This window comes from Anoplopoma fimbria, chromosome 24 (genome assembly GCF_027596085.1).
Source record: "Anoplopoma fimbria isolate UVic2021 breed Golden Eagle Sablefish chromosome 24, Afim_UVic_2022, whole genome shotgun sequence".
Classification (NCBI taxonomy): Eukaryota; Metazoa; Chordata; class Actinopteri; order Perciformes; family Anoplopomatidae; genus Anoplopoma; species Anoplopoma fimbria.
Window position 1 is genome coordinate 7,150,951 of NC_072472.1, and position 13,309 is coordinate 7,164,259.

A 13,309-nucleotide genomic window follows, 5' to 3' on the forward strand; every position below is an offset into this window, starting at 1 on the left:
GCATGAAACCTGGGTTACACTAATATACTACATATTGTTTTTCCTTGTGAATCAGGTCATTGAGCACAGACACATTTTGTTTACAGTTTTTAGTTTGTTTGTTTCAGTTTGTATATTATATATAAACAAACTATTTATTCATTTCACCCAGCAGACACAAAGCAACATAATTATCCACATATTGAGTCTTTTTTTTTTTTTTTTTTTTTTTTTTTTTTCAGGGGCCACATCTAATGTTTATCTCACTTTATCAATAATTAATCAACTAAAGGTACTGTTTCAATTATTTCGGGGAATAATTTTTTTAATTTTCATTACTATTCTTTCACAAATGTACAATCACATGAAAAAAAAAATTGTTGTGTTGCTGTTAGTTGAGAGTGAGCAATTCATACCCACATAGTGAGCGGATCCTTCTTCATGGAGTCCAACATGTTGCACCGCCATGTTTCTACAGTAGCCCAGAATGGACAAACCAAACACTGGCTCTAGCAAGGGCCTTGCGCATTTTTACGTTACATTACATTTACATTACATTACAGTCATTTAGCAGACGCTTTTATCCAAAGCGACTTACAGGAAGTGTATTCAACATAGGTATTCAAGAGAACTACTAGTCACCAGAAGTCATAAGTGCATCTCCTTTCTTAAACAAGCATCTTAAAGCATAAACCAGAGCAAAAGTATAGTGCAGAGGCAAATTACTACGAAAACAATAATTGCAACAGACTAATACGAATATAATAAGTGCTACAAACTACTACGAATAGGATAAGTGCAGTAAACGAATACGAATTCAATAAGTGCAGCGAACTGATACGAATACAGTGAGTGCAACAACTAATACGAATGTAATAAGTGCTACGAGGAAGGCTCAGGGTAGTACTTCTTGAAGAGGTGAGTTTTCAGCCTGCGCCGAAAGATGGGCAGCGACTCTGCTGTCCTGACGTCAGTGGGGAGTTCATTCCACCACTGAGGGGCCAGGACAGAAAAAAGCTGTGACCGGGTGGATCGGCCGCAGGGACCTCTGAGCGACGGGGCAACCAATCGCCCCGAGGCAGCAGAGCGAAGTGGTCGGGCGGGGGTGTAGGGCTTGACCAAGGCCTGGAGATAGGAAGGAGCTGTTCCTTTCACTGCCCTGTAGGCTAGCACCAGAGTCTTAAACTGGATGCAAGCTCTTACAGGGAGCCAGTGTAGAGAACGGAGAAGGGAAGTTGTGTGGGAGAACTTGGGGTGATTGAACACCAGACGTGCTGCAGCTTTCTGGACAAGCTCCAGAGGTCTGATGGCCGACGCGGGGCTCCGGCAAGTAGTGAGTTGCAGTAGTCCAGGCGGGAGATGACCAGAGCCTGGATGAGCACCTGCGCCGTCTCCTCAGTGAGGAAGGGGCGAATCCTCCTGATGTTGTAGAGGAGGAATCTGCAGGAGCGTGTGACGGATGCAATGTTTGCTGAGAACGACAGTTGGTCGTCCAGGGTCACACCCAGATTCCTCACAGTCCGAGTTGGCGTCACCACGGCATCATCAATGGTGATGGACAGGTCTCGGTGCGGGCAACCCTTCCCCGGGAGGAACAGTAGCTCGGTTTTGTCCAGGTTGAGCTTCAGGTGGTGTGTCGCCATCCACTTCGAGATGTCAGCCAAGCACGCAGCAATGCGTGCCTCCACTTGGGTGTCACCGGGAGGAAATGACAAGACCAGCTGGGTGTCATCGGCATAACAATGGTAAGAGAAGTCATGCGAGCGAATAACAGAACCCAGAGATGTTGTGTAGAGCGAGAAGAGAAGGGGGCCCAGAACTGAACCTTGTGGAACCCCCGTAGTCAGCATGCGTGGTTCCGACACGGCCCCCCTCCATGTCACCTGGTAGGATCGGCCTGTCAGGTAGGATGCAAACAGGGAGAGTGCAGACCCTGACGTTCCCTGAAGACCACCATAGCTCTCTACTGTGCTTAAAAATCTGTGGTAACGTGGGTCACAGAGTGCCAAACCGTGGAACTGCCAGCTGTTGTACCATGACTTTGCATTTGACTACTCACCTTAGAGCAGAACGGGAGGAGTGAGCGGAGAGGTTTTAGTGAGTTGCAATTTGAAACCACACCACTACATGGCACCAAATCCCACACACTGTACCTTTAATTGATGTTGTCTATTGCCTATAAGATGTCAGTAAATACCTGTCTACAGTCTTTCAAATCGCTTGCTCTGTCTGCGCAATAGTCCAAAACTCTAACGCCATACCCTTATCTCATACGGTAAATTCACAAACCAAATTAAATTGTAAAGTCAAATGGAGATAAATAGAGACCAAATAATTAAATTGTGCAATTATAAACCACAACTGCCAAATCTTTACAAGGGCTGCACCTAGTGGTGTGACAAATGTCATAAAAAAAAGTCTTAAGTTTCACATCAGAGAGGTGTACGTTTCTCGTGCCCGGTTCTGAAGCTCTGGAATGTTCCATGACTCATAGATGACAATAACTTTAAGGACCAGGACATCCATGGCTCAAGATAAGCTGTAATTACTTCCTGAATTTTACCTGTGTTTCCTTATTACCACTGTGACCCTTATGAGAGAATAGTTGAGTTTCATTTACTCTGAAAATGTAGAGAGCAATGTAAAGAGCTTCTCTAACGTTCTCAAATAAGATAAGATAAGATAAGATAATCCTTTATTAGTCCCGCAGTGGGGAAATTTGCAATACATTTGCTGATAAAGAGGAGACGTCCAAGGTGAAAATGTAACTACCGGTAAAAGATTGTACATCGAAACTTACCCAGTTGATAACTTACACTAAGACAAGTTTTTGTTTTACAAGTTTTCTGAAAATGTAAGTTTGAATAAGCATATCGGGCATTGTCTTATTAAAGATGTGCTATTGTAAATACATTGCCAGAACACACATTGAAAATTGAATAAAGCCAGGTAACAAAATCTTTTTTCTTTCTCTAGATATTACAGACAAATGTTTATACAGATAGAATTCTGGATACCTGTTTTTTTTTCACATCATAGATCAGAAAATATTACAGTCAATAAAAATAAAATAAGACAATATTTTTTGTATTACAACTTTTCTGAAATGTTTTGTTTAAATATCCGAGTTCAGTTTCGATTCACGTCATGGTCTATTTGATTGTTGAAGTAAATTGTCCTTTGTGCTTTTATAGGTTTTTAGGGTGGATTCTCAGATCAAACTACAACTACAACTCTCCTTCAATATTGTATAATATCAGAATAGCAGGTGTTATTCTGAGTCATCAGGCCCGACACTAAAGCTATTTTAGAGAACAATTTTAAGACATTTCACCAGACTGGCCCAGGTACACAAATGCATTTACAATTATTATGTTGTTGTCCTTTGTGTTGCAATCTTTGGCACAAAAAAGATATGGGATTAATAAAATTTAATTTTATCAAAATTGATCTTATCTTAAAGTCGATGGGTTGTACTCCAGAGACCAAAGTGTGATACCATAAAATCCGCCTACTGCTATGTCATAACCATTAAAAAACCGATAAATATCCAGTTTGAATATATCAGTTCTTAGCCAACTCCCAAATGCCATTCAACTATTGCTACTTTTATTGAAGAGTCATTCAAATATGGTTACAGAAAAAGTTAAACTGCGCTCTTGTTGGTGTTGGTCTTAATGTTGGTTTTATAAAATACAAATTGTCCCACGAGTGCAGAATGTCATGAAGAACACAATCAGGCAAAAACTGACTGGAGTTCAGTTGCTACATTACGACTTCTTTATCGACTGTGGAACGTACCTAATGTCATTGAGGGTGATGTTTTTTAATATTCTGTTCCAAAACACACTGGTAGCATAGCACTCCTCGATTATTTTCACAACAGTCTATGAGAAAACAAGACCAGACCGTTCGTAACGCTGTTCATAACAGGCTTTATTTCCTATGTGAAAGATAGGAGCACCTGGGATTTTTTTGGTAGCTTTAAATCTACTAAAACTATTTTTTTTTCCTCAGGTCGTTCCACAAGGGTCAATCCATGGACTTTTGTTTTTTTATTTAAACATTCCTCTGCTTGGCAACATTATACGTTAGTAGAGATAAAACAGCATATAATTCATATTCTGATAACAACCAATCACTTTCTCAAAAGGTTATCTCAGTCCTATAAACAAGCTTGTACTACTATCTTGAATTGAATTGAATTTATTAACTAGGAAACTGTTGTATCAATTGAAAAGCACACCCAAAGTAGATTAATGTATCGAAATGATTCTGGAAAAAAAGTTATGCATATATCTCAAACAGGTTAGACGGATGTAATGCTCTTTTGCTAGATTGTTTGCTGGAAATAAACAATCCCAGAAGCTTCATCTCAAGTCAAAACACACTGTATTACTCCACTACTTAAAACACTTTAGTGGGTCCCAGTGCAATACAGAAACAATTTAAATTCTCCTAATAGTCTAGGAAGCACTTAATGGTTTGTCTTCCCCAGTACATTTCTGACCTGCTCACTGATTACCACCCAATCCAATCATGACGGATCATCATGCAGTGGGTTTTTTTTTCAGCTGAACCTAAAGGGAGAAGCTTGTGAGAGATCTTTTTGGTACTTTTTTCCTATTCTCTGGAACAAACTGACATCTATCACAATTGTGTCTACAGGGTATTAGTTTTTGTTTTCTTGTATTTAATGTTTTTTATAATTTTCCATTGACATTTTGGTTGTTTGAATGCATTTTAAGAAAAGCATTACTTAAACACAGTTGTACTATTCTCCAGCATTGGCATATCAGAGAGGCAACCTCTTCCCCCAAACAATAAAACATTGATTTTTTTGTTTTTACACTTATGATTTGACAGTGCTATCAGTAGGATTTTGTTGCCTTTGGACAGAGCAAGGTCAGCTGTTTGCCCCTCTTTACAGTCTTTGAGTGAAGCTAACCAGCTGCTCAGGTACTGTAGAGAAGAGAGTGGTGTTAATCCTCTCATCTGACTCTCTGCAACCTAAATGCAACTTGCTCAGCAAGCGCATATGGCCAAATGTTTCTTCTCTTACTGTTTGGTTTTCACATGATGTGGCCAATGGCACAACCAATGCACAACCCAAACACATGTACTGGGCTTGTAACTGTACATGATTGTACACCAAGATAGCAACATGCACAAAAAATTAAGGTTTTCTGCAAACCGTGTTACGAATACAGTTTACACATTCATGCCAACAGTGTCTTTTATACTGGCCACCAATGGGGAAAAATGCTTAATGGGATGCAGGGGATTGTTTTTGGTTACAGGTTGGTCACTGGGAAAAATTGGCAGCTGTGACTCTTCCACACCGTTTCCATGTAAATGACATGCTGCTGTGCTGTGGTGACAGTTTGTTTTCAGCCACAGTCGGCTGCGCAGATCACCAAGCAGAACAAACTGAAGGACGCTCTGAAAGGAACCTTGATGTGCCGGACTGTGTCGCCTGTTGGATCAATCTTTATTGCTCCAGCTACCGATGCAATCTGGCTAGTTTAGGTAGTCCTGCTGACTCAGGGACAAGCTAAAGGAAACCAGTGCAAACGACTGCAAGAGGAGAGAAGTTCACTCTGTCAGTGTTTCTACATCCTAAGGTCTTGTATCTGGTGTTTTGATATACTTTTTTCTGATTTTTTCTGATCTGTTTCCCCAATGGGTTTGGTGATCTGGTTTGGGTTAGGCACGAAAAACTATTTGGTGAATGATGGACAAAGATGGCCATTGTTAAATAAAACCAATGTTGCCTGTTGATAGGAAGCAGGATGCGAACAGTGTCCCAATCACAATCTGTGATGACCAGATTATCCACCAAAACTTTATCCACATGGGGATTACATATACCAATGTTATACTACTTCAGGTTGCGACCAATTTTTCTTGTGAGGACAGTCTCAGCTTTTAGCGTTAGCTCCATCTACATTGCTACATCAGAAATGTTCCTAATTGGCCGCCATCAGGATACAAAGAGCTTCGACAGACTTTTTGGTAAAGTATTGATTAGTTCTCTTCTTATGAAAGACATGCCATTGAAGTTGAATTAGTGAAGTAGCCAAATCCTACACGACACAAATTCACTTGTATTTACATCGGCATCAGACTGCTACTCGTGATTCGTCCTCCCACACTCCAAGCTCCACTTTTGCCTTTATGCATTATGGGCAGATGATAAGTACTTCCTTACCAATATCTCCTGAATGCGCAGCAGTGAGTGAACCATAAAAAAACAAATATAGCCCTGTGGTAAGCAATAATAAACCTATTAAATCAATACATGCCATGTCCCCATGGCCGAGCTGTGGTGATATATTACAGCAAAAACGCGCGCGCACATTAGCACACACACTATTAAATATGGGAGGGTTAGAGATGATGTGGGCGGGGGTGGGGGGTGATAAAGGGGTCAGAAAGGCAGAACATCTACTGTACTTACGGGAAAAGAATAAAGTCATCATTGACAGCCTCTCAGGTGAGTAACACAGCTTTCCTCAAAGTTTTCTGGGATGTGTTAGAAAATCTTCAGGTTTACATAGAAATTAGCATGTAATACAGATAAATCTGTTTTACAAAGGCAAACATCTTTGAACTAGGTTGAACAAGCATTTTTACCTGAAAACTGGTGGGCAAGCAATTAGTCTCAGAATTACAAGTTCTCATGTATGACCACAAAAAAATGTAAGTTTCAAAGTTTAATATGTTTTTGTAATTATATGTGTCTTTTATTTGTCAGGAACAGTGATATGGCGGTAAATAGTACAGGATCAATAACCAGAAACTGATGTGAACAAAACTCAGATTAGCATGCATTCTTCTCATAAAAGATTATTCGCTCCTATCATTCATGTTAATTCGAAAACTCTGATGTTGACTGTACATTTCACGTAAATGATGAATTTGGGTCAGACTAAAATGGAGTTGGAAACTCTGTTTGGCAAGTTAAATGGTGGACAAAGTGAGTTTAGGTTAATTTGATCAAGTTTATTTTTTGCTGTGCAGAAGTAGGTATAATTTATCTGGTTTTAAAGAATAAGTTTCCTTTTATGACCAAGATAAGGTCTCATTTCACAGATAGAAACAAGATAAATTCCCTGAAGTTCACTGTGTGTTTGTGCTTTTGTGTTTCCAGCAGCCCAGATCATAATCCAAAGAACATCTTTCAAGACAGATCTACACTCTGAGACAATGCAGCTGAATCTTCCTCTCCTTTCTCTTTGCCTTCTTGGCACAGGTAAAACATGTACTTAGACATGTACTCATTAAGTCTGCATTTGTAATTGTTAATAAGTTAAATGGATATTGGTCCAGATTTTTAGAAGCTAAAGTGGTGAAAGTGTCCAACCAGTCAAATGTATATTTCACAATCTGGCAATCCAAAAGTTGTTCTTCTTAATACTTTTAACTGATTTACAAAGCATTAGTGAGAACATTTAACCCTTTTATAAATCGTCCATTATTAGGGAGTGATACCAAATTCTTTTTTCATAATGGTGTCTGTGGAAAATACATCAGTCGGTTCAGACAACAACAAATTGGAAATTTAAAAGCGCACAAGTGAGACTTCAAGATAATCTCAAGATAACAGTAGTGGGTAGATAGTGACAAATTGTAACGTTGTCCTCAAATGTCGTAAAATATCCGAATGACATCCAAAATTGTAAAACAATAAAAAGTGAGGAGGAAATGGAAATGCGTGGAAGTTGGGTTATGGAACACTGGACATGTGTACATTTACCTTCGTCACATTAGTTTAAATGTCTACTTTATCACAAAGAACTTTCTTTGCTAATGATGAAACTTTAGCGATTTATTAAAACTTGAAACCCCACTTTTTTATTGGCGTAAGAAACATAAAACCTGCTGTACTTGGCTAAGGTTGATAGAGAGAGATCATAGCTTCGGGTCATAAATTTTGATAGTGTTTGTTTAAGGGTTAGTCAAGCTGTGGCACAATTTGGTCAATGATTAGGTTTATTACTTTGACATTGTCCCCTATTATTAATATAAAATATTATTATATTAGTTTCTTACACATACAATAGAGACCACTATCTTTACTTTCAAACATTAAATTGCTTAATGAATACTGTTGATTATGATGAACTAAAAGACTAGTCCACACTTGTTTACTGAAATCACAGTAAACATTTTGACGTTTTATATCTTTTTGATAAAATGACCTGAGGCAGCTCTAAAACTCTGTGGTGAGATTTTACAAAATAGAAGTTGAAATGAAGTCAGTACTTGTGTGTAGTTGCCACCTGCATTTGTGGAATCATTATCTAAGTGAGCATGCATTCTTAATGTGCTATCATGTAGGGAACATTTTAACGATTCTCCTTAAACTCTTTTCTGTCTTTTTGCTTTTACTGATACAGTCATCCTGTGTGGAGGGCAGACACAGCCCACAGAGGCCCCTGCTCCAACAACCCCTGCTCCACCAACCCCTGCTCCAGCAACCACTGTAACTGTTCCAACCAGCCCTACTGTAACTGATCCAGCAACCACTGTAACTGTTCCAACCACCCCTACTGGAACTGTTCCAACCACCCCTACTGGAACTGTTCCAACCACCCCTACTGGAACTGCTACAACCACCCCTACTGGAACTGCTACAACCACCACTGCTGGAACTGGTACAACCACTGCTTCATCAGGAGAGCTCTCATCTGGTGCTATAGCCGGTATTGCCATCGGCTCCATCGCTGGAGTGGCTGCTGTTGGTGAGTACAATACAAGCGACACCCTTTACGTAACACCTAATTTCTGCTTCCTCAACGACACATCCTCCTGTAATCCGTTAACAAGGATTTGGCATTTTTTTGACCAACGCAGGGATAAGAAATGTTTCCTTGGCACGAATAAATGGAATAAATGCAAACATCACCATTCAAATCAACCCATTGAGTGATGTACAGTAATTGGTTGTAGTTCAGTGTGTACAAAATTTTACAGTTACAAAAAGTTACAGAAAGAAAAATATTCACAAATGATGGCTGAAGTGTTATATACTGGTTCTAATTATATTTTTGTGTATTCAACACATGCACACAGCAAAATACTTGAAAAGAAAGCACGCAGGCTTAGATTGAACATTAAAATCTATATTTTTCTAATTTTCAGGTGGTGGTATCTTTGGTGGGCTGAAGTACTTTAAGAGGATCTGAGCCTAGTCAAATCCTGACCTGTTCAACTGGACAATGAAAAGACCTTAATGTCTGAAAGGCTCATATCAGAATAAAACAAGATTAATTGAAAATACTGACATGGGCCAAGAGGAAGACATTAAAGGGAATTCGACGACTTTGTTAATTTGATTGTGAGGAAATAATCTTAAATTGATCTGATGACTTTCTGTTGTATTTTATATATATTATATTTTTGGTCATGTTATTTTCTTCATTGGAAGAAAAGGGTGCCTTTAGATTAAATAGAATGGAGAGTCCTTTTCTAATGCATTAAATGTAATTAAACAGAGCTTTTGATTCAATAAATACATTTCCCTTAATGTATTTACATCTAATAACTTTGTTATTTTGTATTTCAATATACAGGGTAGCTAAATAATAAGCTAGATTTCTTAATAACTTTTTTTTTTTTATAGATGGTAGTCTATAGTGTGTGTGAAGCACGTGCAGCCTTTGAGATTTCAGAGAAAAATGTAATTGTCGCCTCAGAGCCACTGTAATACAGATAATACTGAAAAATACTATCTTTCTGGTCTTCTTTAAAAAAATATATTTCTTCAGACATTCTTTTCAACTGAGTATTTTTGTCGACTGTTTTCTTATTGACTGGGCTTGAAGAAAAATGCTTTGTAATCAATCCATACATTTAATAAATAACTGTTTTCCCATTGTTCTCTTAATTGACTTGTATGGCATAATATCACATCTTTGTTGTATAACAATAACCAAAGCTGTCTGGGGAACATCTGTGTTGAATATGTAAAAACATTTGTTCATTTTATGGGTGTAATGTGAATACAGTATGACGTCTTAAATAAGTGTTTGCAGCATATGCTAAGGAAACTTTCCATCTAATTTTAGACGTACTGGTCTCAGTCTCAAAGGCTGAATGTGAAAGTTAATTATTTTGATTAGAATTAGTAGCTTGAGAAAATCTCCGATCACGGACGCTGCACAAGCTTTTTATTGAGCTTTCAAGCACATCTCATGGGTGGAGTTTGCCCACTATGAGTCTTAATAAAAAAAACCTAGTCAGACAGACATCTATTGATGTGGTGAGTCACCAAAACTTCAAATATGTTTGCTCTAAATGAGTCAGGGGTTAAGTGCAACCTGATATTGTTATCTCCTCTTACTGATAACATCTATCTGATAGACTTCCTGATTGACCTCTATGGTAGGCCTATAAATTCACCACTTGAGTTCCGGCAAGGTATAAAGGCTGTTTAACTTTATCTTCAAATGTTTACCTTGCTGTCAAACTATATTATAACCATAGACTGTATATAAGAAGGTCCTAACACACACATCACCACGGATGCTAAGCTATAGTGAAGAACCCAAGCTACCTAGGTAGTGCTACAGCAAGTCATTATTGCTAGCTACAATGCTATTATTGTAATATAAAGTCAGCTAGCTTTTTAGCTGATAACACATTTCTTCCTGTTGGTTAGCTATTATATTATTGTTTCAGTTGCTGGTATAAATACTTTCTCATAAATCCATGTAGATAACAGTAACATCATTTCGATGCTTTTCCAAAATTAGCAAGGCCATTACCATCTCAGGAAAGAACTGAATTGAAAATTGGCTCCATCTGGAAGTCAGAAGGGAATTAACACTTTAACATCATTAAAATGAGTGTTGGTTAACATGTTTTATGTGAACTACTGTAAAGAGTCACATTTTTAAGTTAGGAAACAATTGCAGTTAGTAATGCTAGTGATTTTTTGTGACAACCTCATATTTTGAGGTGGACTTCCTTTTTTGTCTCTGTTCGTTTACTGGAGAGAAGTTCAGAACAGAATTTAAAATATTCAAAATATCAACAATGCTTTTTTTTTTTACTGAATGCTTGAAAATGACAATGATCCAAAGGGGTCATTACTACGTGAAAACACAGAATTAGCTTATTTGTTTGTATACATTATTAAAAAGTAATAGTTCAAAACTTTAGGAAATATGTAAAACTATTTAACCGGTTGGTTCATCTGTAGGAAACACATTTTGGTTTCTTTTAGCTTTCTAACTTTAGCAAAATGCTTACTAGATGCTTAATATTCTCATTGACTTTGGAGTCTGTCTCTCATTTGAGTCTGAGAAGTGAGATTTTTAAAATAAGGAAGTACATACACACACCCCTGTCTGTCACATCTCCATTCTGGTGAAGAGATCTCTTAAACATCTGTATTTCTTAAAGAAACTTAAAATAACATTCCTGTGCTTGTTAACGTTTACACAGGAGCAATGGAAAGCATTTTGACTGGAAACATGCAAAGGCTTGTTTAGCGGATTGGTAAAACTATAACCATATAATCAATAAATTAGAGGCTAGGGTATAATTTATCTATGCTGATATAACCAAGGGATATGGTTAGGTAAAATATAACTTGTCATAAAAATTCCATTTGTCAAAGATCCTGGGAGTAACATCTAGTACAAAGCACGATGGTGTTGATTCAGTGCTATGGTAATAGGTAGTTCTGAGAATTTATTTTATAGGCTAAGGAATGATGTCGTGAACAGAATTTACTTACATAATAAACTTACAGTAGAGACAATCAGGATGACAAAATTATGGATCGTTAACATACAAAGAATGAACCTGGGAGGACGTCAAGCAGCTTTGAGGTGCCAGCACAGATAGGACCTGAACCACATGACCCTTGCTCCTCCATGGAGACCTGGAAAGACCGACAGACTAAACAAACACAGGAGGCAAAGCTCAAGCACACCGTTCACACAGATAAGAGACAAATAACATGCACAAAGAGGGAGAAAGTGAGAGAGACAAGGACAAGATGTACTCAAGGGAGAGAGAGAGAGGGAGAGAGAAACAAGAGGAGAGGTTGGATCTCCTGGAAGAAGAAGATCCAGAGCCAAACATCTGGAATGAGGCACTGACACCCAGGAGAGAGAGAGAGAGAGAGAGAGAGAGAGAGAGAGAGAGCAGACAGAACAAGGGGGAGAAACAAGGGAGGGGAGTTGTTTTTTATGGAGTTTACAGTATTCTTGTCTGCAGGACAAACACTGACTACAAGTTGGCGGCTTAATAAATAAATTGAGCCACCGAACAACCCGCCGGAAGGATGATGTAAGAAGTACAAGGCCTGAAGAAATCAAACAATTAGCAAGTAACTGAAGGTTAAGGCCGAAAAGTTTGCATTTTAGAGGCCTCAACAGAGTCGGACTGTCTGATATCAGCAGCAGGGTTATTCCAGGCGAAAGGGGCTCAATAGGAAAAGGGCCTGCTGACTTCTTTTTAACTCTGGGGATTGAAAGCCGCCCCGTATTCTCAGCGTGAAAGGTCCTGATTGGAGAATAAGTTTTAAGGAGATCATCAGGTACGAAGGGACGTTACTATTAACAATTCTATAGGTCATCAAAAGCACCTTAAGGACTGATCTGACACGGATAGGGAGTCAATGAAGCTCAAACGAGGGTAATATGGTCCAATTTGCACTCAGAACTATTGGAAAATCTAGAGTTCTTATTGATTAATACTAAATTAGTTTAGTAATGTGCATAAGTGAAGTCAGGTGGGAAAGCTTAATATAATGATACAGCCATGTTTCACAAACTTGTGATATCCAGACAATGCTGAAGAATCTATTAATTAATCAGTAAGTTTTATTACATATACTTATACTTTTTTTTACTATGTCTCTTGTTTGCACTATCTCTGTGCTGCTGTAATCCTGTCCATTTTCCCTGCTGCAGGACTAATAAAGGATTATGTAATCTTATCTCATAGTAAAGGCTTTTGAGGTGTAAGTATTTATGAACAGAATAATCAGGGGCTTGGTGGAATATTTCATCACTGATTAGAACTAGATTTATGAAACTCAAACAGGCCACAAACAGTAGGACCATTAAAACACAACCAGGTCACAGTTAACAGAGTTAACAGAGGCAGCAGCAGGAGCCAAACGTGAACCCCTTTATGCCAAGATTTAAATAAAAGGGAGTGAGCAAATCCTGACATGGATTTGGTGTAGATAGAGGGAGAGCATAGATAAGCAGAAGAGTTAATAGATACCTAGATACAAGCAGGGACAAATAAATAAATACAGGAAACGACAGTTTCACAGGAAGTTGCTGATCTCACAGGAAGTTGC

At 38.4% G+C, this 13,309-nt stretch overlaps 1 protein-coding gene across 1 annotated transcript; it reads left to right on the top strand.

Annotated features, from left to right (window-relative positions):
- Positions 1 to 5,470: 5,470 nt before the first annotated feature.
- On the top strand, positions 5,471 to 9,858 carry LOC129114031 (integumentary mucin C.1-like). Its single transcript, XM_054626535.1, has 4 exons — positions 5,471 to 5,603; positions 7,133 to 7,234; positions 8,382 to 8,726; positions 9,127 to 9,858. The coding sequence occupies exons 2-4, from the start codon at positions 7,189 to 7,191 to the stop codon at positions 9,168 to 9,170; spliced, it is 435 nt and encodes a 144-aa protein (XP_054482510.1). The 5' UTR covers positions 5,471 to 5,603; positions 7,133 to 7,188; the 3' UTR covers positions 9,171 to 9,858.
- Positions 9,859 to 13,309: the final 3,451 nt, after the last annotated feature.

Bases quoted from the DNA above. Each gene is read 5' to 3' on its own strand.
- LOC129114031 (XM_054626535.1), top strand. From the start codon at position 7,189: ATGCAGCTGAATCTTCCTCTCCTTTCTCTTTGCCTTCTTGGCACAG. The intron at 7,235-8,381 runs GTAAAACATGTA...TTACTGATACAG, and splicing joins TCTTTGCCTTCTTGGCACAG to TCATCCTGTGTGGAGGGCAG. The intron at 8,727-9,126 runs GTGAGTACAATA...TCTAATTTTCAG, and splicing joins CGCTGGAGTGGCTGCTGTTG to GTGGTGGTATCTTTGGTGGG.